Genomic DNA, 26,845 nt, shown 5'->3' on the forward strand with positions numbered 1-26,845 from the left:
GATGTGCTTTCTGAGAGTCAGTGCATGCCCTGCAAGGTAACACAGCCGCCATCTGCGCTCTGGGAAAGGGTTTGCAGTGCACCTCGCTTTCCCCTCTTACTTGGGCTGATTTGATCCTCTGACAAACCTGTGAGGTAGATAAACACTTCAGGCATCCTTGTTCGGTTTTACTGAGAAGTTAAGACCTTGCCCAAGGTCATGCAGCAAAGCGTTACAGCAGGGGAAAAACCCAGGTGTTGTGCGTCTTAATTTTGTGCTCTTTCTATTGGGTTTTGCTGTCAGAACTTGGGAGGCAGTTGTCAACATGCTCGCCCTTTGGAATCAGATGACCCTGAGTTCCATTTCAGGGTCTGTCACGTACGCTGTGTCCTTGGACAAATCCCATAACCACCGTAAGGTGGAGATGACACCTCCTTCAGGAGGGCATTCAGAAATGGTGGTCATCTTTCTCACGGCTTCATTCCACCCAGGCCATGTCCAAGACCAAAGAGTTTCACGGCTTCCAACTGCACCTAAGTTGTGACCTGGGGGAGGCCAGGATTTTGCGAATCTAGCTCGTTTATGGGTGTCAGCATGCAGCTAGCTGCCTTGTGCATTCGAATCTTCTGCAGGTTGTTTTGCAAGGTGATCTCTTAGGCTCAAGTTTCTGCTCAGAAACAGTTAACAGGATTCCTCTTTCACAAACTAAAAGTATGTGTTTCTGTACAGGAAGCATGTGGTCCTCTTGACTAGCTGATGGGGTGTGCTGTGTGCCCCAGGCCTGTGCTTTTCACCTCCTGCCTTCTTTGCTGTAATTCTCCCTGGGCTTGGGCCTGCTTTTCCTTTTCTATTTAAAATCCCTTGTGCTCATTTAGCTTGAGTCCCTTCTCCTGAGGCTGCCCATGGAGTAGAGCCTTCTTTCCTTCTCTGTTTTAAGGGATGTAGTAGTCACTGTTATAGAAAAGTTAAAAAGGGAGGTTTATAGAACGCTTGGAAGGTTCTCACAGGTGCGATCTTCTTTTTATTTATGGCTCCTAGCATCATTTCTTAGCCCTGAGAGCCTCATACTTGGGCGGGATGGGGGTCATTGCATCCCTGTGGCTCAGTGCCCTCTCTGGAGCCTTGTGTTAGAATGCCACCCAGGCCACAGGGCCCTTGGGCCTCCCTGGCCAGTGGTTTCTTTAACCTGCACCACGGGTGGCCTCTGTACCTTAGGAGTTTTGCAGATGTTTCCTTCTCTCTTTCTGAGGATGCTCACTCAGGCCTCCTAGAATTCTCCTTGTTCCCTTCCTGAGGGAGAAAAGGCCTCGTTATTTTAGCTGATTTTAAGATAGTGCCGTGGAGGGTGTGCTGGTTTGTGAGTCCATGATCTGGGTTTTACTTCTCGTTCTAGTTGAAATGAGAGGCTTCTATTCAACCTTGACCAAGTATTTTCAGAAAGAATAGCTCAGTATTAAGTACACACAAAAAAACAACTGCAACAACAAAAGTGGTTTTTATTTACTAATGACTTACTGTTTAGCAGATACCACACAAGGAGCTTTCTTTATGTTCTAATTTTATCCTTTCAACATCCTAAGAAGTAAGTAGTGTTACCCCGTTTTACAGGTACGGAAACAGGCTGGGTGGTTCAGTGACTCGCTGGTAATTTGGTAGAACTGAGATCTGAACTTGTGTTGTTTGGACTCCAGGTGCTTATGGTTGCCTAGAGACCCGAATTTTTGTCAGATGATTTAAGTGTTCAGAAGGACAGCACTGAATCTCTCTGTTTGGTAGCTTATTGTTGCGGGGGGGGGGGGGGCGCGGTTTCTAGTGTCTTTTCTCTCCAGGGCTTGTATAGCTGCTGCCCCAAATGATACTCTGCAGAATCAGAGCAGAGCATCTGGTGCACACTGGGTCTCATAATTTGTTTAGGCTGTGGTTGCATTTTCCTCGTTTCCTCCACGTAACGCTCTGAACTTTGGCTGGGTTTTTGTTTTTTTAAATTTTTAAAAAAATTTATATTTATTTTTGGCTGCGTTGGGTCTTTGTTGCTGTGTGCAGGCTTTCTCTAGTTGCAGCGAGCGGGGGCTTCTCTTCGTTGCAGTGCATGGGCTTCTCATCGCGGTGGCTTCTCTTCATTGCGGAGCACAGGCTGTAGGCGTGCGGGCTTCAGTAGTTGTGTCTTGCCGGCTCTAGGGTGCAGGCTCAGTAGTTGTGGCTCGCGGGCTTCAGTAGTTGTGGTGTGCGGGCTCAGTAGTTGTGGCTCGCGGGCTGTAGAGCGCAGGCTCAGTAGTTGTGGCGCACGGGCTTAGTTGCTCCGCGGCATGTGGGCTCGTCCCGGACCAGGGCTCGAACCCATGTCCCCTGCATTGGCAGGCGGGTTCCTAACCGCTGCGCCACCAGGGAAGCCCCCTGGGTGTTCGGTTTGGATTACAGTGTTTGCTTTTTAAGGGGGCCCTGGGTGTTGACTGCAGGCACCCATGCTGCCCGCCTCTTTGCTGGGTTAGGTTGGCAAGATTGTAATATACATTCTTAAGTGGTAATCGTAATCTCGGGGGTGGAAATCATCTGTAAAATGTTAATACAGTTTCAACCAGTGGCATAAAAATCACGCTCTGGCAAAGAGGAGCCCTGGAGCCCTGCTCCCTTTGCTCAAGGGAGTCATTAGGGTTGAGAGGGTATGAAACAGGAAATGGGAACTTTTCACCTATAACAGTGAATAATAGTGGCCTCTTTGGGGCAGAAGAAGTTCGAGTAGAATTACCGCAGTCGGGACGCAGAGCTGTTCGCGGCCACGCGGAACCTCCCCGTGTTGCCCCTCACTCGTCGCCCCCGCCCCGCCCTACAACCACGCGTCTGTTCTCCACGCCTCTAATTCTGTCGCTTGGAGAATTCTCTGCGCGTGGAGTCATTACGGTACGTAACCCTGCGTGCTCGGAGACAGTGTTAGGAAGTTGGGTGATGGGAGGGTAAGCGGGGTGGGCAGCAGGAAGCGGAGGTGGGAAGGGAGTTTGCGGTTCAGCTTCGCGGCGAGCGTGTGTGACTTCAGTCTCGAGACGGCGTGTTGTCCCGGCTGCTTTTAGGCAGTGCACGGAAACCACGCGCTTCGAGGAAGCCGCTTTCTGCCCGCAGGGTGTGCAGGGGCGTCTGGGCTCGGGGCAGCTGGAGGCGTAGCCGTGGCCGCGGCGGGTGGGTGAGGGAGGGCCGGCGGGGCGGGGTCAGGCCGGCGGCGGGGGCCGCGTGCAGAGACAGTTGGGAGGTAGGGGCAAGAAAGCTACTGCGGTGCAGGCGTTTCCAGCTTTGGGAATGGAAGACAGTAGTAACACTGTTAACGGCGGGACCACGGGGAAAGGCTGGGTGGGAGAGTCGGGCCGATGCGGAAGGACAAGTCTGCGGTAAGCTGCCGGCCCATAGCGCCCGCCTGTGTGCCGGCGGCTGCCCGGGCAGGTGGGGAGGGCGGGGCTCTGAGGCCGAGTTCAGCTCCGAGTTCAGGAGGAGAGTTCTGTGCTTCGCTGGGGATGCTTGCCAAGTTCAGAAGAGGGGAGGGGCCACACCTGGTCCAGACCCGGCTGAACCCCGGTGCCCTCTTGTCTGTTGCTTCGGGGATGCTGATGTGATACGGCACAAGTATTAGAACACGGCAAACCTAGACAGTTCCTTTTTCTTTTCCTGGAGCTTGGCTTCAGCCCAGAGCGGTGTCGTGTGTGCAACTGTACGAGCGGTGCGTCTGAAGCTGAGGACCTTTGAAAGTCGATTAGTGATGCCAGGTGCATTTTTCCTTGCCAGAAGTGATCAAAAGAACACAGTAGTAGCTGTTCAAGTTTAAAAATATAAAATACTTAAGTCATCATGGAAGTATTTTAATGAATTCTCTCAAAGGATTATGAAATGGGCTGAATTATTGTAGAAGCCTGAGCTCCAGCTGGGCAGCTCTGGACCATCTCTCGGGAGGCGGGGGGTGGGGGAGTTGGGGGAGCTGCCATCACACCCTTGGATTTCCGCTTCTCAGAGGAATCGGAATCCTGGAGGTTTGGGGCCCCTTCCCTGTGCTGCGTGGCACTGTGACAGCTGCTTCTGCTGTGCTCATGCCTGTTCATTTCCTGTTTCTGGGAGATGCCAGGCTTTGGGCTAGCCTGTTGCCCCGAAACTTCCATATCACAGTTAGTGAGAAAGGTCTGTGGAACTGGTGATTCCAGGTCCCCTGGGCACGTTCCCTTGGCCCTTCAGCTCTTCCCACAATCCTGAGCCAGTGAAGGCTTTCCTGGGCTTGATGGGGAAGGGGCTTGGGAGCATTTTCAGAGCCCAGACCTGTGCCTGGGCCCCCTGAACTGAGGGAAATGCATCTTCTCCATATTTTGGTCAGTTTCAAGGATCCTGACCTTAGGATGATTAAGTGTAACAAATGCCGTGGTTTTTCTAAATATTGAAATTAAAAATAAACAAGAGGAGGTGTGAGTGTATAGAAAGGCTCAGAATTTAGCTGACTAAAGTTTAAAGAGACAGATGGCCTGGAGTTGTCATGATGAAAAGGGTGATGAAAAAGACAAAATAAAGCCACAAGAAGTAGGAAAACTAAGTGTCATACGTGTCATTTCCTGAAAATTTTCACTTAACCTCAAGGCTCCCCCCAAGTGGGAAGTTGGGCTGTTTCTTGACATAGGTAGGAACGGTTTTGAGGGATATGGAAGAGACGTGAGTAGAGAAGAGACATCAGTATTTGAGTGCCTTCCTTTATAGACAGTGCCCGGGACACATCCTGCAGTTGGTGGGTGCCAGATCCCCACTCTTAGTGGCAGTTAATCTGGAGAGATGCTTCTCTTGCTGTTATTGCTTTCTCTCTCCAGCCCTTCCCTCGGGGGAGGAAACACAGACCTAGATGTTGAGTAGCTCGTGGGGTCACGCAGGTTAGTGAGCGTATTCAAGAGACTCACACCCCCCCTCTGCCTTAGAGCGTGATCTCCTGGCTCAGTGCGGGAACGAGAAGGTTGCGCTGGGCATCTAAGTGATGTTCTTTAGCGACTGGTCCCAGACCGGAGGAGTGGGATGTGCAGGTAGCATCCAGCCCCGCCCTTCTGGTCCCCCAGCTCATTGCCCTAGGAGAAGGGAGTGGTGGGGGAGGGTCCTGGCCTTCCCCCTGCCCAGAGGAGCTGAGCCTCTGCGTGCTGACTCCTGCCCGGGAGCCGGTTGCCTTTCAGGCACGTGGGATGGATGGGTGGGGTGAGGGGCCGGCAGGCCTTTCTAATCTTGGATGATGACCAGTGCTTGGTTCAGCTTAAACCTTTCTGAAAAGAGAATTCTCAGGATGGTTGGCAGGATGGCACCTTTCCTACCAAGGAGATCTTCTTTCCTCGGAGAACAGATTCTGGCAGCAGAATCTTGACGTTCCTTTGCGGACTAGGTCATCTCTGGCATTGATTTCCTTACCGCACTGCACGGGGTTGCAGTGCGTGGTGATGAACTTATGCAAGAATCGCCAAAGGGCGAGGACCCTGCTTGCTTAGGGCCTGCCGTCACCATCTTGGCAGATGGCGCCCTTCTTGCCAGGGGCGGGTTTTATTCCGGTTTATAGCTGGTAACACAGTGGCCAAGAGCATGGAATGCCACACTACACTTGAGCAGATGCGAGACAGAAAAACTGCGCTAACGTCACAGGTGTGGATGCCGGGGAAAGGGCTTTGGGGAGGATGGTCAAAGCAGTATAGTGAAAACAGCTGTTTCCTAAGCTGTTTTAGACCCGGCAAAAGGAAAATCGGGCAATTTATTGAAACGAAACACTCCTCTCCCGAGTATAGAACATCTGTCTGTACCCTGCCCTCAGGAATGGACACTTTTGTCTGGCAGTGATCGGCGATCTCTGTTGAATTCTGTTATCTGTTGGGTGACAAATCCCCCCAGAACTTTGTGCCTAAAACAATAACGATTTAGTATTTCTCACGAACCCTTGGGTTGACCTGGAGTTTTCCCTCAGGTCTCGCTTGGACTCACTCACTGCCCGTGGTCGGCAGGAGAGCTGCTGGCCTAGGGTCAGCTAGGACGCTGGGCGTCCCTCTCCGTGTCTGCAGTTGGCCCGCTGGGTGGCTAGGGCCTGGGTTCTTCGCCACAGTTCCTCTCCAGCAGCTGGCTCCGGCCTCCTTAGGTGTTGATGGAGGTGAAAGCTGCAGGGCCTCGGGCTTGACCTCGTAAATAGCATAGCGTCTATCCCAAGGCCAGCCCAGGTTCAAGGGGAGCAGCAGGCAAAGTTGAATAGGGGCCTGGGCTTGGGGATGGGTTATTTACTTAAAGCCATTATCGTAACAATCTCCGGGCTGGCCTTCTGGTCCCAAGGATTTCTGTCCCTCCGAGCTGTGGAGCTGTGGGATACGCTTCTCTCCTCTCGTCCTGCCCTCCCCTCCGGGTACAGCAGTGGCCTCCAAGTCTGCGCCCGCCCGCCCGCCCCAGGTTAGGGCTGGATGTGGACGGGCTGCTGCGTCACAGCTCCTTGGGGGTGGCTTCAGTTGATTCAGAGAGCCGTGAATTGAAAAGACACACCCCACAGCCCATGGAGAGACGGGAACGGGGTAGCTGAGGTAGATGATCGTGTTCAGAGAGGGGGCAGAGAGAGGCAGTGAGTCAATGGTCCCAGCAGTCCTGCTGTCCGGCTGTGCCATCAGGGCCTGTGCCGGGGCAGCACCCTGCTTCTAGTGTCCATTTTTGTACCAGTTCTCTACTGGGGTACAGAAACACACCAACCAGAACTTGATGGTTTAAGACAGATTCTGTGGATCGACGGGGATTTTGGCTGGGCGCTCCCTTGAGGCTGCTCTGCTGTGCCGGGGTTCAGGCTGGGTGACCTAGGCTGGCCTCGAGCACGTCCTGGGCCTCAGCGGGGATCCGTGCAGTGGCTGCGACGGACCTCCCACCGCACGCTCACTCCCAGCCTCCCCAGCCCTTTGAGGCCTCGGCTCAGAAGTCACCACCTTCTGTGGGTTAAAACATGTGACAAGACCAGCCCACATTCAAGGGATGGGGACAGAAGACTATTCCTTTCTTGTTGGAGGAGTGCTGAAGGGGTGTGGATTCAGCCGGGATTCATTGGCCATTATTTTTGTAACAATCTCTCACACTCTCATCTCTGACATGGTAGGGGTTTGGATACATTCTTGTTGGCTTTGTTTTAATTAACTCCCAAAAAGGAACACCACTGTTTTTCTCAGTATGGGGGTGGGGCAGTCAGTGCAGGGGGATCAGGTCAGCTGACCTAAAACAAGCCTCATTTCAGTGGCACATCATCTATCTAGTCAGGGCTGCCTTGCTTCTCCCACCAGGTCTGCTAAGCAGTGGTTCTCAAAGCGTGGTCCCCAGACCAGCAGCACCTGCATCACCTGGGCGCTGATACTTGGCTCCCCCCAGATGCACTGCCGCAGGCCTCCGCGGGCGGGGTGGGGGGCGGGGGCGGGTCTGATAAGCCCTCCAGGTGATTCTGATGTGCCTGAGAGTTGAGAATCACTGCTAATGGGAGTTCAGGTGGCTCTGACCGCCTCTTCCTTACCCTTCCAACCAGTTCCCCCCACCTAGGTGCTCTGTCTCCCTGAGTCAGCGTGTTCTTTGGGTCAGTGTGAGGCTGTGGTTTTCTTACTGCTCAGGGGACACCCGGGGACCGTCTGTGGTGTGCCCAGGCACACAGGTGGAGAGGAGAGTAAAATGTGGTTCCCGAATGCCCTCAGCGTGGCGTGCAGCGTGGTGAGGGAGGCTGTGTGCGTGGAGGATGGCCAGTTCCGAGGCGGAGATGACAGATTCGGTGCGTACAGGCGGAGCTGGCCGCGTCCAGGCCAAGGAGGTATCAGCAAGCAGTGGATCCTGGGAGTTAAAGCCCAAAAGGACTGCACCAGCAGTTTGGAAGTTACCACATACCCTATAATTTAGAAGTTTGTTTTCAAAGGTGCCTGTTCAGTGGGGGTCTTTTGAAAATACGGATTACACGACCCCCTCCTCCCCCCCACCCTTTATGACCAGGCAAGTGTTTTGGGACCTCTGAGTGTCCCGGGTGATTCTTCACTAGCCAGGTTTGGGGATCAGGGTCCCACACCCTGGGGAGAAGGAGGAGAGAAAGACAGGAGGCCAAGTCTGGAGGCTCGGGGTGGCTGCCCTTGATGGCGGCCAGACCGGGCGGGTCTGCGCCTGAAGACTCTTCTGGAACCAGGGAGACCGGAAGAGGACGAGCGGGGAGTAGCGTCGTAGATGCCGAGGGGCTGGCAGGCTACGGGGGGCCGACCTCCTGGAGGATCCGACGCCAGAGCCGGAGCCAGACTGTGACGGTGGGGAACGTGGGGGGGACGTTGGGGAGGAGTGAGCGGGGCGGGCGACCTGCAGCAAGGCGGTGGTGGGTTTTCAATGGGAGACACCCCAGCGTGTTGCCCAGGGCAGAGACAGGCGGGAGGGGCGCGTGGAGAAGGGGGTCGGGGATGAAGCCGCGTCCTGGGAGAGGGCAGGGTGGATTTGAAGCTTCTGGGATTGGCCTTGAGAAGGAGGACCAGCCTTCCTCACCCTGGAGGGGAGGACAGAAGGGAAAGGGCATGAGAACGGGAGAGCCTGTAGCTGCTGGAAACGGACGCGGCCTCTCGTGTCCCCCTTTCTTGGTCACCCCATTTCTCACTTTTCTCACGTTTATGGGTGAGACCTGTGAGCTTTCACGTTGTTCACTGTGCCGTCTCACGTGGGGCCTCTGTGGTGTCCATTTGCGCCTGTGTCACTGGGGCCCGTTGTTCACGTGGGAAGGGGGCTGGTGGGTGTCAGTTCTCCCCGGAAGCACCGCTGGCCGCTCTGCGGGTTCACCCGGGTTGGCAGGTTAGTGGGGCGCCCGGTTCGCCCGCAAGGCTCGGTTAACCCAGTGCCGCCCAGATTGCCGTAGTTCTGTGTCTGTGACCCCTTACGTTCAGTGGGTCCCTCTTCTTTGTTTGGTGTCCTTCCTCCTTCAACCCTCCTCCTCCTCCTTCCCGCTTTTTCACAGGGAAGGTGTGTCTGTAGGGTGGGTGGCTCCCGGGCCTTCTGTTGCCCCGTGGGGCTGCAGGCTGAGCCGCTCCGCGTAGTGAGATGTGCAGCGTGCCTAGCTCTCCTCGCTAAATGTCAGCGTCACCGCTCACGCCCGCCTGGGGCCGACAGGTGCTGCCCATCGAGAGCTCAGCTGCTCACACTTCTCTCTGGTCAGGGAGCTGTTGGGATGGGTGTTGGAGTCCTTACAGCTAAAGCTTAGGAAGTGTAGGCTGTGTGTGTTTTTCAGCTAATCACGTTGGTGGTTAAGAGCTTTTAGAAGCCATTTTCAAGGGTATGATGTTCACCTGACAAAAGAAAACAGGTTCCTTATTGTTTCCTGGGTCTGGTTAAAATCCTTAGGCTAAGGCAGTAGCTGTAAGCGAAGATGCGTGAGACTGTATTTGTTGGACACGGCCTCTTCTGAAACAATTAAGTGAGGGCATACATTTTTTCCCCCCTGTTATATGAGGATGCTAGTTAACCTATGTTTTAGTATATACCTACCTAAATTAAGAGAATTGAGGGGGGAGCATGGGGAGAAAAGTAGAATTTTTGCTTAGACAAGTGATTTTTTCAGTAAGTCCGCATGTCTAAGTGTTCTGGTATTTATTTACTTTAATTATACAAAAGCTGGAGCCTTCCCCAGTTTTTATAATCTAGCTGGGTCATTGTTTTTGTTTGCACACTTGCCGTGTTTCATAGTCTAATGTGCACACGCAGGTGACATTTAGAAATCTTTGTGTCCTGAATGTGAAGGCCTGTGGTCACCACAGCCTGATCCTTAAGTGAGGAAAACGTATCGGTCCTTGAAAGACCATGGTATGTATGTTATCAATACAAGGACGAAGCAGTCATAGCCCTGTGAGTTACTGAAGTTTCCCTTTTCCTTCTCTCCTACAGAACCTGAAAGCAGATCCAGAAGAGCTTTTTACCAAACTGGAGAAAATCGGGAAGGGCTCTTTTGGCGAGGTGTTCAAGGGCATTGACAATCGGACTCAGAAAGTGGTCGCCATAAAAATCATTGATCTGGAAGAGGCTGAAGATGAGATAGAGGACATTCAGCAGGAGATCACAGTGCTGAGTCAGTGTGACAGTCCCTACGTAACCAAATATTATGGATCCTATCTGAAGGTAAGGCTTAAAGATGCAGACGCGATTTTCCATCATGCAGCACCTGACTGAGACTCGAGCCTCGGACGGGAAGGACTTCGATAAATAGCACAGCAGGTTTTCAGAGGAAGGAGAAGTGTTCCGACCTTTGCAGTCAAAAGAACCTGTCTCTGATGGTTCTATCATCTTAAATGTCACCGACAGAATGTATTTTTGGTAAAAAGGGTTTGATGTTGAAAATCCCTTTCAAACAAGGAAGTATTTCTGAGTGAGACTTTGTCATCAGAAGTGCATTTCTTAAGCTATTATAACGACAACTACTCGTCAACTAATTTTAGCATGGTTTGTGATAAAAACTCGGGCCAACCTAAGAATATTAGTCTTTTGATATTTTCAGTTATCAAATGTGTTTTAATTTAGTGCTGTTTTGTTTTTTTTAAACTGCTGAGAATTGAGAATGTTGATTAGTGAGCTGGTTTATCTACATTTGACTTTGGAGAATTCTCGGTTAGTAAATAATTACTTAAATAGAGCAGTAGTTATAGTACAACACCACAGATTGTCCTCGACCTTCACGCACTTGTTCAAGTGGGAAAGAATTGTATTAAAGACAGTTTCCCAGTCCTGCAGTCATCGTGCTCTACCGCTAGAAAAGTTTAAGATTGTCTCTTGTGTTTCAAGTTCCTTGACATACGCTTGTTTTACTGCACTTAGAAATGTCGTATCTTTCAAATGGGGTTTTGGAAATCTTAAGAATTGGTGAAAAAATTTCTGAAACAATTCTTTGTGGAAACAAAAGCTTCACAGGTAGAACTTTTTCCTAAGGGAGGCAGCAATACGCCTGGATAATGTAAGACTAGGCCTCCTCCTGCCCTGGGTCCATCCTCTCAATTCTCCATGTCGTAGCCCTCCACGTGTTCTGGTGTCAGAGGGCTGGTGCAGGCTTTGATTTTGTGGAAATGTAATAATAAGGTGTAAGTGGGAGGATGGAATATTTGAGAGCTGTTGATTCACTAAAATGAATATTTAAAGGAAATAAAAATTGGATGGTAATTCTGTGTTTTTTTCATTGCCTAAAGAATGGCAGTATGTCAGAGGTCAAATGCAGCACTTTGAAAGGGGAAGAATAAGTTTCGGAGTCAGTTGTCGTGGACTTTGAGTTTTTTTAAACTTCTTTACTTCCTCATTTGTAAAATGGAAAATTATGGTATACACCTTGTTGTTGCAAAGATTAAATGGAATTGAGTATGTGAAAGTACCTGGCATGTAGTGGGTACTTAGGGAGTGTTGATTTCCTTCCTTAATCGATTGGGTTTATTCACATTTGTCTCTGACATTACCTTGCAGTGGAGGACGTGTCCCCTGAGGTGGAAGCAGGGAGGAGGGAGGGTAGCCCACGGTAGCCATGAGTGTTACTGTGGGGGGCAGCGTCCAGCTTGGGTCTTGACCAGGCAGAAAGGGGAGCACGGTAAGCTTTGTCATATTCATGACCCAAGAGGAGAGCACCTGTGACTTCCATACGGGAAAGCAGAGGTCTTCTTTATGTTAAACTTCTGTTGAGGAAAAACTCAACAGCTGAAGAGACTCAACTTGAACTCTGTCTACTGTATCAGTTATCCTTTGTGAAATGACGTCAGAATAGTTGCATAGTAAATTCAGAGTTAGGTTTCACATGGTATGTTGGATTCTAATATGAATTATGGTAGTTTCGACAAAGGAAGCGTGGAAGGTCCTCACACATTCTTGCTGACGTATACCGGCTAATACCTGACTTCCGGGGAAGTTAAGGATCAGTGGTTCGCAGGTGCCTTTTTCAGCCTGGGCCCCTCAGCAGATTTTTTTACTGCATGGCGAGGTGATTGCTTTATTGTGGCCAAACGTGGTGTCACCTTGAGTGTACGTATCTAGAGATTCCATCTGGTATGTCCCGTCTTCCCTGAGTTGCTAACTCCAAGTCAGTCTAACCTTGTTCTGTAGTGGGCCAGTGAATTTATTTAGCTAACCTAATGTCAGTTGCTGGAATAAACACCCTAGGTTTTTAGTGGCTCAGTGTGATAGAAGTTTATTCCTTGTTCACTCATAGCCCTGATCCACGGTGGTTTTCCTCCAAGCAGTTACTCAGGAACCTAGGTTCCTTCTGTCCTGCGGCTCTTCCTTCCTTCCTCCACACGTGGGTGCGCTCGGCTGCCCTCAGTCAGCATGGGGGCGAAAACGGAGGCCCCTGAGGGGGCGTCCTCGTATACCCAGGCCAGGACACGGGGCCCCTTGTTTCTGCTCACAGCCCCCGGCCAGGCTCGGCCACGCGGCCGCACCTAACCAGGAGGGGCTGGGAACTGCCGTCTGATCGTGCGCTGCACAGCAGAGCAGCCGGGCTTGGTGCTGAGCTAGACGGTCCTTCCCGAGGCCACTTTCCCTGCGCGAGGGAGGTGGAGTGACCGCTGGGGCGACTTCCTCCACTGACTGTCCTCAGGTGGGATGAGGAGCTGTGATAATTCTGTCTACAGTGCTTTATGTATTTTACCAGGCAGATTGTCCTTCAGAAAATGTAACGGCCTCAGGAATGCCAGGAGTAATATCACCATCATGAAAAGCTGCCCTTAATTTCTTAAGCCTTTCTGTCAAATTTGATGAAAACATACGGACTGCTCTTGTTAAGCAGTCCTAGCAACTACCGTAAGCTGAGCAGGACAAGAATCCAGACCCCTAGTCCCGCCCGTTCCTGGGGTGAGAGAGTTGCATGGGATGCCTTGGCCCAGAGGGAGACCCCCAGTCACGAGCCAGAGGCTGTTTTCCCATCATCTCGGTAGCCTTATGAAGTTTAATCAGTATGGTCCAAACTGTCAAGTAAGATACACATTAAATTGACGCGTAAGATGAATGGGTCTTTGACACAAAGTTGAAAATTACTGTGCTTTGTGTGGTTTTTACTGCCCTTCTAAAACTCCCCATAGCTTTCAGAGCTGGGCGTTTTAGTTCTTGAAGTGGTGATGGGGGAGAGGGCCTCAGGATTTCACCTTGTGTTAAGGGACTTTTACCCAACAAGACTGGGTAAAGAGGAAATGAGCAGAAACTGGTTTCTCCTTTGCTGGATTTGCATTAGAAGGTCTCATAATTACGTTTTCGCTTCAATCCTGTACTCCAGAAGGAGAAACTGAGAACAATAGCCAAGTGGTCTAAATATACTGAATGTTGCTGAAGATCAGGAGAGTGGAGTGGGTTTTGACTGTGTAGCTATAATCGAATTACAGAGTTGCTGTGTAGCATGTTTCTTCCCGAAATAGGAAAAACAAAAACAACACCGACAATTTAGGGAGGAGGGGGGAATAGTGCCACAGTGAAAACTTACGCTTGTGTTGATGAATCTGAGGGCCGGAAAGGTCTTGAAGATTATCACATGCCATAGAAGAACTTCATTTGCTGTAGTTTGTTTAATTTGGGGGAAATTAAACCAGCTAGAATGTTAACCAGAAGCCTTCGTATCCCAACCATTACACCAGTGGAGCTTTTTATCGCAAAAATACCATCTACAAGGTCACAATGAAACCGTAGAGGGTGGGGTGGTGTGCAGGAGAGAGAGAGACTTTTTTGGTTTTAAGTTAGGCAGTGAAGGCATGATAAGATTGTGACAGTGGGCAGTGAGGTGCCGTAGAGGCGTCTGAGCCCGATTTCTTCTTAAGCATCACTCACAAGAGCTACTCAGTCCATTCAGCAGCGCAGCTCTTAAGTTTTTTTTTGTCTTGGGGAGATTGCCTGCCTTTTAGAATCTCTACTTTGAGATTCACTTAGAGTTATAAGCCAGGATTTTAGTTTTGGATCCTAGTACAGTTGCTTAACTGTCTGGATGTTTCTCAAGCTGCTGACTTCCTCAAGGAAGAAATGCAGATAAATGTACTTATCTTACAGGATTACTATAAAGATTGAGATCAGATAGGTAAAGTGCCTGGCATGTTAGGGGATTTTTAGTAAGTGCTAATTTAATAAATTTTTTTTAAATTAAGGGAAAAGTTATTTTGCCAAATAACTCAAAATTTATGAGTTGTAAGAACATTATTAGCATACTAAAAATTAGGGTTATCATTTTCTTTTATAATAAATTATTTAATACTCTCAAACATCAGGCCAGTTTCACCGAAGCAAATCAGGTACAAGGCAAAAAAAACAAAACAGAACAAAACTGTGTTTATCAAACCTTTACTTGTCCTAGTCATTTTTATTGTAGTTTCGCTATTGAGGAAACATGTCCATTGAGTGAGTAGTTGTCTAATAGTCGGTTCAGATCCTTGGCTTAAGAGTAAGTTTTTCTTCAGTTCCTAAAAACTTTTAGGGTAGTTTTACCAATTGGGTTCACCAGAAAACGAATACAGGCAAGTCCCTTTATGTGTTTTAGTGTTGTATGTAAGCACAGATCATTCTGCTACGGTGTGTGCTATGTACATTAGACACACTTTGGGGTAATTTTTTAAAGTTATGTTCTTTGGACTTCTGATTTGCTTTTTTCCCCTTTTCCTTCCTTCCCCAAAGGGAAAGTAGTAGTTCCTGACGAAACAGAAATCCCAACCATTTTATGCTTAGGGAAAGAAGTGAAAAAATATTTATATAAACGGCTGGTGTCTTTGTGAATGCGGCTCCTCAGGAGGTTACCATCCACCCCCTGTGTTCACTTCTTGCCCCAGCATGACTATTAATAGCTGACTCTTTACTTTCAGAAGCATCCTAGCTTAGGCAATAGAATATAATCAGCCTCTTATGCTTTATATCCAAAAAAAACCAAACAAAGCTATACTCTTTCCCTTGCCCATATTGTATTATAATTTCATGATCTCTGTATACAATTTCATGATCTCGTTATTGCTCAGAGAAGAAGTACTAGTGTAGCCACATGATGATGAACATATCTGTTAGGGCACATTGTCTGAATTTATCTTCACTCACCTCCCTCCTGACTGCCCCATGGCAAATCCTGCTCTTGTATTGACCTCTGGTTTTAGACACGGTGAGGAATATAGATGGGTTATTTGGTCTTGGGAAGCAGTTGAGTTGAGATATGTGCCTGGTGTGTGTGGACTGTCCTTTGCCTCAGGGCTTCTTCCAAAAGCACACAGGTCCTGTCTCATTCACTTCTTCCCTATTCCCGAAGATAGAGCCTGGCACATTCTCCTTGAGATGAAGAGGTACTAATGGTGTCGTGCACGTGGAACGGTGATTGCAGCTTAACTGAACTGGGGTCAAGATGCCCAGTGTAGAGGGCAGAGGAGAAAGGCGGGCTGTGCCATACGGAGAAGGCAGATCTGGGGTTGTGAAAGGAGCACGTGACTTTGGGGCCAAGCCACATAAACGTAGTACCGGTACCTCTCTGTGCCTCTTGCTGACTGCCCCACGTGTACCCTCCTGCACTGAAGGTACAGGTGGTGTGTCTGGAGACATTTTCAGTTGTCACTACGGGGCGGGGCTGGGGTGCTGCTGGCACCCAGTAGGTGGGGATCAGGGATGCTACTACACGTCCTGCAGTGCACGGGACAGCCCTGCGACAAAGAGTCACCAGCCCAGACGCTCGAGTGCTGCTTGAGAAAGCGCTGCCCTGTGGAACGGATGGTGGTCTTTGGTCCCAGAATATAGAAGGAACGACGTTCCCAGGGCTGGCCTTGGGGGTTCTTGGAATAGCCCAAAGAGTATTTAAGACAACAGTCTCAGAGACCTTGGTTACGCCCAGGCAATTTTTGTGGCCAGAGCAAGTGTGAGCTTTGTGAACACTGTGAGTAGCATGTGTCCAGACTCGGTCAGTGATCTTGTTTTGCTCAGAGCTCTGCAGCCTTGTGTGCCAGGCTCACAGGAAACCCCAGGCAGCATTCTGGGGATAGTGGATCCAAAAGGTGCTTCTCCGGGTACCTTTGTTCGGTTGTAAGATAGAACAAAGGCTGTGAGGAGTCCTCCGAGCATAGCAGTGAGGATTGTTCACCTGGATGTTGACCATGACGCTTTCTGTCTAGTGCTCATCCTAAACTCGGCTCCCTTGAGTAAAGCAGTAGGAAGCAACACCCGTCTGCTTTCCTAGGGATGCAGTTCAGCGCAGTGAGAGGGAACATTCCCTCACGGCAGGGTGTCTTGACGGGAAGTGTGATTCTCCCTGAACACTGCACTTACTACAGAGTCAACATTCCCCAGGACGTTACTTGACATTGCGACTGGAGCTGTATACCTGGAGGCCCTCATGGCTAGCAGTTGGCATTGTTTTCTTGAAAACTGATGGATGACCAAGGTCAGAAGTAACAATGTGTTTTTCATTTTTGGCCTTGGTCTTTAGAGTAGCATTAATGAAAAAAAAAAAAAAAAAAAAAAAAGCAAGCGAGATGTTGATACCTGGCTCTTTTTTTTTTTTTTTTTTTTCCTGTGCGTGTCTTCAGTTTCTTGTTGTTTTAGGCCTGGTGTGTTATTCTTGGTGCTAAAGCAGAGCTCTGCTTCCTACAGCCCCTCTGGGCTTTGAACCTGCACAAGCCAATAAAGTGGCCTGTTCCGTTAAGTCAAGTGTCATTTTCTTATTGTATTTCTTTTCCCCTTTGCCATTTATGGACATCAGATAGGGGAGAGTTGAGCTGTCTTTTCATATTTTTCAGTTTGTGGCACCATCGTCATCGATCTATGTAAGATTCTTCTGTTTTGGTCAGTTTTATTATTTTTTTATTATTTCATCCTTCATCCCTACCACCCTTCTCTTTTGTAGGACACGTTTTGATATGTCTTCGAATATGTATGTCTTGAGTAGATAAAACGTTGTTTATGTACTATGTATGAGTTTGTTTTTTTCCTACCACATAATTATTTAAAATTTGCACACAGTAAAATTAACTTTCTGGGGTGTATAATTCTTACAGTTCTACACACTTTAACGCATATGTAGATTCTTAAAACTACCAGCACACGCAGGATACAGAACAATCCCAACATCTCAAAGAACTCCTGACCATCTCTCCCCACACAGCGTCAATCCCTGGCAACCACTGATCTGTTTTCTGTCCCTGTGGTTTTACCTTTTCTAGAATGTCATATAAATGGAATCACACACCTTTTGTTACTGGCTTCTTTCAGTTAGCATAACGTGTTTGGGATCCGTGCATGTTTCAAATGTTTGTTCCTTCTTACTGTCAAATGGTGTATCGTTGTAGGAATATATACCTACTATATATACTATTGTATATATATACAATATATAATATGTACTGTGTATATATATATAGTACTATTGTATATTATATACTATATTGACTATTGAAGGGCACTTGGTTTGTCTCCGTATTTTGGCGGTGATGAATAATGTTGTTATTAACATTCATGTGCAGTTTTTGTATGAACGTAAGTTTTCATTTCCCCAGGGTAAACACCTAGACGCAGGACTGCTGGTTAATTCTCCAGTGTCTGTGTCAGTTTACATTCCCGTTAACACTTGGTATTGTCAGTTTTTCGAGGTTAGCCATTTTAGCAGGTGTGTAATGGTATCCCATTAGGGTTTGAATTTGCATTTTCCGTAATGACTTAGGATTTTGAATATCTTTTCGTATGACTTACTTGTGCAGCACTCTGGAGTAGGACACTTATTAATACAACTGATGGGGCTTGGGGCAGGCGCCCCCAGATATGCCGGTTCCCACCCCTACCCTACCATGTTGTTCAGGATAGCTTCACCTGCTTACACTCACACTAGCAGTGGGAGTTTTTTGCTGGTTCTTCTTTCTCCCTTTTTAAAAAAAGAAAAGCTTTATTGAGATATAATTCACATGCCGTTCAATTCATCCACTTAAAATGCACTGTTGAGTGGTTTCTAGTCTGTTCTTGGAGTTGTAGCCATCATCGTAGTGAACTTTAGAACGTCTTCATCATCTGATGCGGAAACCCCGTGCCTGTTACTGGTCACTCCCCATTTCCTCCCAGCTTCCCCAGCCCCAGGCAAACACTTATCGGCTTTCTGTCACTGTATAGGTTTGCCTGTTCTGGAATGTCATGTAAACAGAATCATACAATATGTGGCCTTTGTGACTGGCCCCTTTCACTTAGCGTGATGTTTTCAAAAAGTTCATCCACGTTGTAGCATGTGTCTGTACTTCATTCCTTTTTATTGCTGAATAATATTCCATTGTATGGATATATTACATTTTATTTACCCATTCGTCAGTTGATGAACACTTGGGCTGTTCCACTTTTTGGCTATTATGAATAATGTTGCCGTGAACATTAGTGTACAAGTTCTTGTGTAGACATGTTTTCATTTCTCTTGGGTATATGCCTAGGAGTGGAATTGTTGGGTCACATGGTAACCCTGTGTTTAACCTTTTGAGGAACTGCCAGGCTGTTTTCCAAAGCACCTGCATCATTTTGCATTCCCACCGGCAGTGAGTGAGGGTTCTAATTCCTCCACATCCTCATTGCATTTTTGGTTATGGCCACCCTAGGGGGTGTGAAGTGGTATCTCATCGTGGTTTTGGTTTGCATTCCCCTCGAGGCTAGTGATGTTGGGCCTCGATTGTCTACTTCCTTGCCGACGTTGATATACAACTTTTTAATTTTTCCCAGTCCCATAAGTGCAATATAGTATTTTCTTATGCTTATTTGCATTTCTATTAATAGTAGGTTTGAGTGTCTATTCATGTATTCTTAGCCCTTGGGATTTCTTACTCTGTTGAATTTTGTTCATATTTTTTTAGTTTTCCATTGGCTTTCCTGTGTTTTAGTGTTTGATAAGTATATTGAAGTTACTCTGTATTAGTTTTAGATACCACAAGTATTTTCTCTGTTATACTTCTTTTAACTTCAAGGTGTCTCGTTGAAAAAAATCCTTAATATTAATGTAGTTAAATCCATCAATTTTTACCTTCTGATTTCTGCTTTTGGGGTCCTGTTTAAGGAACCTACTTGTTTCCTAAGGTTAAAAATATATTAAATTTTTTTTCTTTTATTGGCTTTATAATTTTGCCTTTTACATTTAGATCTTTTATCTGTCTGGTATACAGTTTGAAGTAGGGATTTTATTTTTCTCCATGTAGGGATAAGTTTCCTAACACTATTGTATAAAGTAGTATTTTCCCCACTCACATATGATGTTATATCATATACCAAAGTCTCATATGTGTCTAGGCCTATTTCTGGATTTTCTGTTTTATTTTCCTGGGCCAGTATCATTCATGGTCTGTGTGTGTGTGTGAATTGTTATTACCTTGGCCTTGTTTTAAGTCGTAATATCTGGAGTGATAACCGTCTCCACCTCTGCCCACATACATCCAAAAAATTTTGCTGCTTTTAAAAAGTACGTGAGGTCTTTGAAGACTTTTGTTCTTCCACATGTTTTAGAATGAGTTTGTACATTTTCTGTTTAAAATCTTACTGAAGTTTAAACATTGATTTTTTTTTTTTTAACTGTATGTCCCAACCCAGGAAGATTTTTTTTTAAATTTATTTTTTATTTATTTATTTTTGGCTGAGTTGTGTCTTTGTTACTGAGCGCGGGCTTTCTCTAGTTGTGGCGAGTGGGGGCTACTCCTTGTTGTGGTGCGCGGGCTTCTCATTGCGGTGGCTTCTCTTGTTGCGGAGCACGGGCTCTAGGCGCATAGGCTTCAGTAGTTGTGGCACTTGGCCTCAGTAGTTGTGGCTTGCAGGCTCTAGAGCGCAGGCTCAGTAGTTGTGGCACGTGGGCTTAGTTGCTCCACGGCACGTGGGATCTTCCAGGACCAGGGATCGAACCCGTGTCCCCTGCATTGGCAGGCGGATTCTTGACCACTGCACCTCCAGGGAAGTCCCTAAGCATTGATTTTTGAGGAGAATTGACATCTTAAGTCATCCCATCCTTGACTACGAATGCCTGTTTTCTGGTTAGGTTGTCTTATGTGAGCTTTAATACAGTTTAAAAATGAAGATCTTGCTGGTTCCTAGGCACGTAGTTTTTGTTGCTATTTTGAGAGATATATTTTCAGATTGGTTATTGCTTAGTTTAAGGGAATGAGTATGATTTTTTTTTTCCACATCGTTTCTGGCAGTCTTGCTGAACTCATTAGTTTTCTATGCATATGTTCACATCTACAAACAATGATGGTTTCTTGTGCTCCTGTCTATTCATATCACCGTCTTGCATCCTATGTTTTCGGCCTTGACCTCTAGACTGTTGACTGGCAGTGATGGGAGCGATACACCTACCTGTCTTGTTTTTGACCTTAAAGAAATGCATCTTAAATTTTCCTTTAATAAGTATGGTATTTGCTATAGAATTTTGATGTGTGGCCTCTTTTTTGTTTGTTTGTTTTTCCATTAAGGAAGTCTGCTTCTATTCCTGGTTAGACTTTTTTGGTCTTGTTTTTATACAAACAAACAATAGCACATACTTTTTTCCTGTAATTTTTTTTTTTTTTTAAAGCATCCCCAGTGACCAATGGCTGGGAATCCTCTTATTAATTTTATTTATTTATTTATTTGTGGCTGTGTTGGGTCTTCGTTTCTGTGCGAGGGCTTTCTCCAGTTGCGGCGAGCGGGGGCTACTCTTCATCGCGGTGCACGGGCCTCTCCCGTTGCGGAGCACAGGCTCCAGACGCGCAGGCTCAGTAATTGTGGCTCACGGGCTTAGTTGCTCCGCGGCATGTGGGATCTTCCCAGACCAGGGCACGAACCCGTGTCCCCTGCATTGGCAGGCAGATTCTTAACCACTGCGCCACCAGGGAAGCCCATTTTCCTGTAATTTTAAAGATAGTTATGTGATTTTTCTCTTTCAGTCTTGATGTAAGTAGATGGCAATTAGCCAGATCTAAAGTGTGCCCTTTCTAATTTCTAAGAAAAAAAATTGGTTTCATAGAGCAGGGAAAGTCTTCTCTAGTTGCTGTTGCCAAGAGGCTCAGAGAGTTGCTTTGTTAGCTGAGAGCTATCCAGTCCCCTTCCATTACATGTCGGTTTTGTTCTGTTGAGTTCTGCATGGTGCTCACAGATAGAACAGGAAAATAGAACCTGACCTGGCCTTGGACAGAGTTCCCATCGCCGATTCCCTCCCCAGTACTTCTTTCCTGGTCATGGGTTAGGAAGGATGCTGAGACAGCATTTTAGCTGGTTGTTCAGTTGATCATCGAGTATTGACTCACTTCTGGGCTGGCAGTTCTGCATCTCGGCTCCTAAACTTTCTCTGGGTTCTGGGGTGGAGGACTTAACGCGGCTCAAAGTGACAGCTGAGAACACCGTGCGCTGGCTTGTGTGTTGAGTTGAGGAGATGGTTGTGTTTTGGAACCGGCAGGAAGGGACGGCTTGTGGGTTGATGCCTCAGAGTCTCTCAGGTGGCAGCTGGGAGAGGCCCTGTGTGGTCCTTGTTTCTGTGTGTGCAACATGGAATTGTTTCTGCCTTTGCTGGGGTCGGTCAGAGACAAACAGGAGGACCATAAGTGGCAGGAGGCCGTGGGAAGAAGGGGGGCTCTGGGTGGCTTGGATAGCCTTGGTGAGCACACAGTTCTTTATGTTTCTGAACTTACTGTAATGTTAGATCTTCTTCATATATTGGCTTTAAGTTCCACTTTGGTACCTTCCCGCCGCGTTTTGGGCCAGGTAGGTTGGTGGGATACTGTAGCTCCAGTTTGACTGGAAACAGAAGTTTGGGGATTGGGGGGAGACGTCTGCAGATTTGGTTTTGGGAAAAATCATACACAAGCTGGAGATGAAGCCTAGTTAGAAAGGGGTAGTGCGGGGGCGGGGATGATGGTTTGCTTTGTACCGTTTCCGTCGCTTCTCCGTACTTTTCTAGCCATTCTGACCCCAAGTTCGAGATCTGGAGACGGTCTGCCTACCTCTGAAGATGCAGTCTCGACTCTGAGTTAAGCCAGCAGTGTGGCTGGTCACCTGCTCTCGGAGCTGTGTCCTTACCTGCAAAAGAGAGATCGGACACCTTGACCTTTTAAGTTCTTATCCATCTGATTCAGCTTAGCTTGCCGTTTCGTGAAACTCTTCTCGTGCACAGAGAAGTTGGAATCCCAGGCTGTTAGAGCGGGAAAGGGCATTGGAGGCCCCTGGCCCCCACCTCTTGTCCTCTAGCCCAGAAAACCGTGGCACGGAGAAGCCATCTCGTCGGCTCCCACCAAGCAGGATTTTCCTCTGGGGCTGGAAGGAGCGTGGGCTTCCCAGAGTCACAGGGCCAGGGGCCAGAGAAGGGAGAGGGGTGGCCGAGCGGCTCAGCCGCCAGCGCCTCTGACAGGGAGGCTTCCGTGGGTCCCGCCCTCGATGGCTGCCGTGTCCGGTGTTGCAGCGTCCACCGTCCGCCACCACCGTTCTGTGGAATCGGGCATCGGCTCACGCGTCCGTGTTCCCTTGGCACGCAGCCGTGGAGCGCCCACCCAGAAGTGTGAGCAGGTTAGCCCGGTGGGGGACCTGCGGGCTCCTGGCCCGGGGTCACCGTGTCACGCTTGCTGTGGTTCTGAGGCTGGAAGGTGTCGTCTTCAAAGGGCCATACTGTCCCACTGTGGAATTTTGATTTACTGCCACCTTATTTCCCAAGTAGTCCAACGGGAGAAATTCTTGCCTGGCATGTGGAAATTGTTTTATTCGATCTCTAACGCAGAGCTGACGTTCACCTCTGTAGCTCATGTGTGTCGAAGGCACGAATTTGCATCTGTTCCAGGAGCCGTGTTCCCTCTGACGGAGATCAGAAGCCTAGCCGATGCTGCAGAGACCCCGGTGGTGCCGGGCGCTTGGCTTCCCTCGCGGCCCTGGAGCTGCCTCAGCGGCCAGAGCTGCTCTTCCACCAGCCCTGCGGGCCGGCCCCGTCCCTCCCACACCTCTGCTTGCGCCCAGTCTCTGCCAAGAACCCCCCTTTGGTTTTATGGTCCCGTAGCTGTCCTGTTGGCGCCGCGTGCCTTGTCCCTCAGCTGAGGATGGTTCTGTGGTCGCCTGTGAAACGCCTCCTTTCTTTGTACGCTTGATGCACAGGTGACTAAACAGAGTGTTCTGATTTCTGTTGTTAGCATTACTGCGGTGGCAAGTATCAAATATCTTCAGGCATTTCTTTGAAGGAAAGAGGAATTTTTTGAAAAGAAGGAAATTGTGATACTATATGCAATAGAATATATACAGACAGCTTTGCTAGCTGTGCAGTTAGTTGGGAAGTATTGATGTTTTGGCGTTGGGTCGTGGTTGGCTTACTGTAGGTTGAATTGCTAAAAGCAATTTATGTAACCTGTTAAGTAGACCAAGCATCTGTTACACTGGATTAGGTATTTAACTTAGTTTCCTGGACTTTGATGATCTTTTGTTGACTTAGTATGAGATTGACTTTCTGATTACGTGCTTCAATTCGATCTAATGAATTTTCTCTGTCGTTATGAATGGTAGTCAGCAGAGCTAGGCCAATGGCGAGGTTGATTGTAGACCAGTGCTTATAGAAGCTAATCACCCACATTTGTTTGTTCATATAGAAGCCTTTTCCCTTGCTTTTAGCTAGGGCCGGTGTAGAGTGCCGTGTAGATTTTGGAGTCATTATCGGTCACATTTTTTAAACGGGTATGAAGAGGTGGAGTTTGCTTGTGTTGAAATATTTGGTAGAAAACGTTGGTTCTTTAAAAGTAACAATTGATTTCTGGCTCTTTTTTGAGAAGGAAATGCTCTTACACTCGCTTTCTGCACCAGGGTGTGCCTTGAAGACCCCTTGCCCTTCTCCCATCTCCTGTATTCCTTACCTAGGTGGAGGTGTATTTTTGGACACTTTGCGTTTTGAAAGCGGAGATCCATTCAGAGGCTGACAGACTTGTCCCTAGAAGAAAAGGGGCATAAATATGCCAAATGCAAAACCACAATGATTTCTTTGATTGCAGGGACCTTTGGGCCAGCTTGCGGTAAGAACTTGCCTTTAGAAGATCCTTTGGTTCCCATCCATGTCTCCCTCTCCTCAAAGGGATGGCAGCCCGATGGACAGTGGGCACATGCCCCCAACATGGACAGACTTCCACGGAGGTAAGCTGCTGTCGGTGCCGCCCAGGCAGACGTGCGCCCTCCTGGTCAGCCCGAGCTCTGCCCCCATCCACACCTTGTGCACGTTGTGTCAGAGGCCCCGAGGCTTTCTCTCTTGTTTCCAGCCAGGGCTAGGGTTCTGCCTCATCAGGTAACAAGTAACCCTGTTTCCACGGGGCTTAGGAATGAGTGGAGTGCAAGGCAGCCGTGGCAGCTTTCTCCGGTGGAGGACAGGGATTCCCATGAGGTGGTGCTCGTGAACTCGTGAAATGGTCGTCGGCCCTTTGTGGTTCTGTGTCTGTAGTTCACTGCACGTCGGGCTTAACTCTGGTCACTGTGAGCCGCTGTTGCTTTGGGGACAAGTTTGCACAGAGTCTGTTTCCCTTCTTGCCTGATTTGGGGGGACACTGTTGACGCGGCTGCTGTCAACTGCTGTGGTGGGTCCCCCGCCTGAGTCTGGTGCCAGCGTGTGCAAATTAGAGGCCAAGCTCTCAGATTCTAGAAGGTGTTGCTCCAGATCTTGACCCAGGGGAGGCACGGCGGACCAGAACTCCTCGTCTCCCTAGGAACGGACTGCAGCCCTGGATTGGCTTGGTTGCTGCCGGCAGCGCCTGTGTCCTCCTGCTGTATTGCTTTACTCTTCAAGGAGCAGATGCAGCAGGAAATATTAGTGTATTTCCTAGCAAAGTTTTGTTGTTTCGGTTTTTGTCTTTAAGAGCTTAGGTTTCCGGTTGAAAAGAGGAGAAATTTTCACTTGTCTCCCTGGGAAAAGGTGCTGGGAGTCAAGTTTCACTTATACTGGTTGAATGTAAAACTTTGGAAGGGGAGGTATGGCTGCTGAGAGAAATGGGTTTTAACCCGAGTGTGATCTTTCTGGCTTTGCTAATGGACCTCACCTCTCCCTTTCCGGCAGTGACGGGCAGAGTGAGCCGGTGGGCGTTGCAGGATTGCTGGCTGTGCAGGGTTGCGAGGTCTCGGGGGCCTGGTTTTTGCAGGGCTGTGTTCTAGAGTACGAGGGGCCGCGTGGAGGGGCTGCTGGGAGCTCTGGTCAGTGGGAGTCACTGCAGGGGGTGACTCACGTCATGAGGAACAGGGAGGCGCCTCCCTGCCGACAATTCCTCTATGACAACTTGTGCACGTTTTTAAGAAAGGAAACATCTTCGTTGTTAACTTTTGGGGTGGGGGGTCAGGTAACTTATTCCAACGCATTAAGATCATCTTTCCGACTGTTGTAAGGATCTCCTTGCTAAGCTCCCAGGCACGCTTAGGAGCTGCGCTCGCTCTGGCTAGTGTGGAAAGTATTGGGAAGATTATCTCCTGGTTCTTACATGTTCTTTTACTTTCCGGGCCCCGCATATTGTGTTTACTTCCTAAGATGTGCATTAAGCCATCTGCAATCCCTTGCTCTTTCTTTCGTGGGCTATCTGGCCGAAGCGGCAGCAGCTTTAATGAAAGGGAGCCAGTACCAAGCCAACTTCCATGTGAGAGCGGGAGGTTATGAACTCGAGGTTATTAAGTGAATTTAATTCTAGCTTCGCTTCTCTGTTTAATAGCGAACCAAGTTTGATATTACTTTTTCTGGTTTTAATCAAGTTTCTGCCTCCATTTGGGAAATTAGAACTGGTCCGTCGGAGTCGCTGTCAACAGGGGTGGCACGTTCGTAGCCTGACTTTCTGCTGTCTTCTTTGAGCAAATGATGATCGGGTCTCTTGGCCTCCTGCACGCACCACAGGTGTGCGGGGTTGTGTCCATCTTTACCTTGTTTGTAAAAAGCACTCTTGGTAAACGGGGATCTTTGGCAGTTGGGTTTAAGACTGGCCCCCCCTAGAGCACATTTAACTAGTGTTCACTTGTGGCATACTGAAAAAAACCGAGCGGAAAATGTTTCCAACGTATTCAGTGAGGTGTGTGAGCCTTTAATGACTTGGGATTTGAAGTGTCTTTCCCCACAGGCAAGCCCACAGGTGTTTGCTTTTTAAAAACTGCTAGTGGGATTTTGTGTGTGTGCGGAAAGTCCTGGGGATTCTGAGCGCTGTCTCTCCCTGCAGCAGCACGTTCCGACTGTGTTACTCATTTGTGTCCGAAGGTCGTCCTCTCCCTTGATGCTAAGGCCCAGGTTCTAGGGTCCCGGGCCCTCGCGTCAGCTGTCCCCCCGCTGCCATGTCGCACGCCTGCCTGCTTCTGGGCACTCGGAGCCCTGCTGCCCCACCTCACTTGGGCCAGGGATGCAGGTGTGGGCTGTGCACCTGGACCTTCTTGGGTTGGTGAAGGAAGGAGATGCATAACGAGGACGTTATCACCCCGAATAAGTGCTCCGGTGGCCGGGGCCCCAGTCCAGGAGGAGGGAGATAGCAGGGCGTTGTCGTAATAAAGACGCCCGACTGAAGGAGGGGGAGGGGAAAGCCACACAAGGTGGGCGCCAGCACATGTGACTCCTGTGTGCTGGTCTCACCGCAGGGCCAGAGAGGAGTGTCGTTCAAGGTCAGGTAACTTAGTTTGAACTGTATTCGACCACAGCAGATAATAGTATGCACGCACTGAGTTCTCCTAGTTTGTTATAAAGGTAGTGTGGTTATCTGCTCCAAAAAAAAAAAAAGAAAAATTACACTGGAAACATTTGACGGAGGTGGGTTTCGCCTCTTTGCTGCCCTAGTTCTCTCCCTGCCTCTCTCGGCCGTTCCCAGTGCCCCCCTCACCACCGCCTTGCTGCTGAGTAGGAGGAGGGGCCTCCGGGGGGCGGGAGGAGGGCGCGTGCAGGTTCTGTGCAGCTCCCCCTGGGGTCCTGCTCCTGGCCGGCCGCCTCGGGGGCTTCTGC

General features: G+C 48.7%; 1 protein-coding gene across 2 annotated transcripts in view; it reads left to right on the top strand.

Annotated features, from left to right (window-relative positions):
* STK24 (serine/threonine kinase 24) overlaps window positions 1-26,845 on the top strand; it is a 103,233-nt gene that overhangs the window by 34,135 nt on the left and 42,253 nt on the right. Inside the window, exons 1-2 of one of the 2 annotated variants that reach the window (XM_082434668.1) lie at window positions 9,965-10,101; window positions 23,895-24,033. In XM_082434668.1, coding sequence (XP_082290794.1) covers window positions 23,977-24,033 — 57 coding nt within the window. In that variant the 5' untranslated portion in view covers window positions 9,965-10,101; window positions 23,895-23,976. Of the gene's footprint in view, window positions 1-9,870; window positions 10,102-23,894; window positions 24,034-26,845 lie in introns of those variants that run through there. The other variant, XM_082434667.1, reaches the window with a different exon arrangement.

Source organism: Balaenoptera physalus (genome assembly GCF_965194825.1).
Source record: "Balaenoptera physalus genome assembly, chromosome: 18".
Classification (NCBI taxonomy): domain Eukaryota; kingdom Metazoa; phylum Chordata; class Mammalia; order Artiodactyla; family Balaenopteridae; genus Balaenoptera; species Balaenoptera physalus.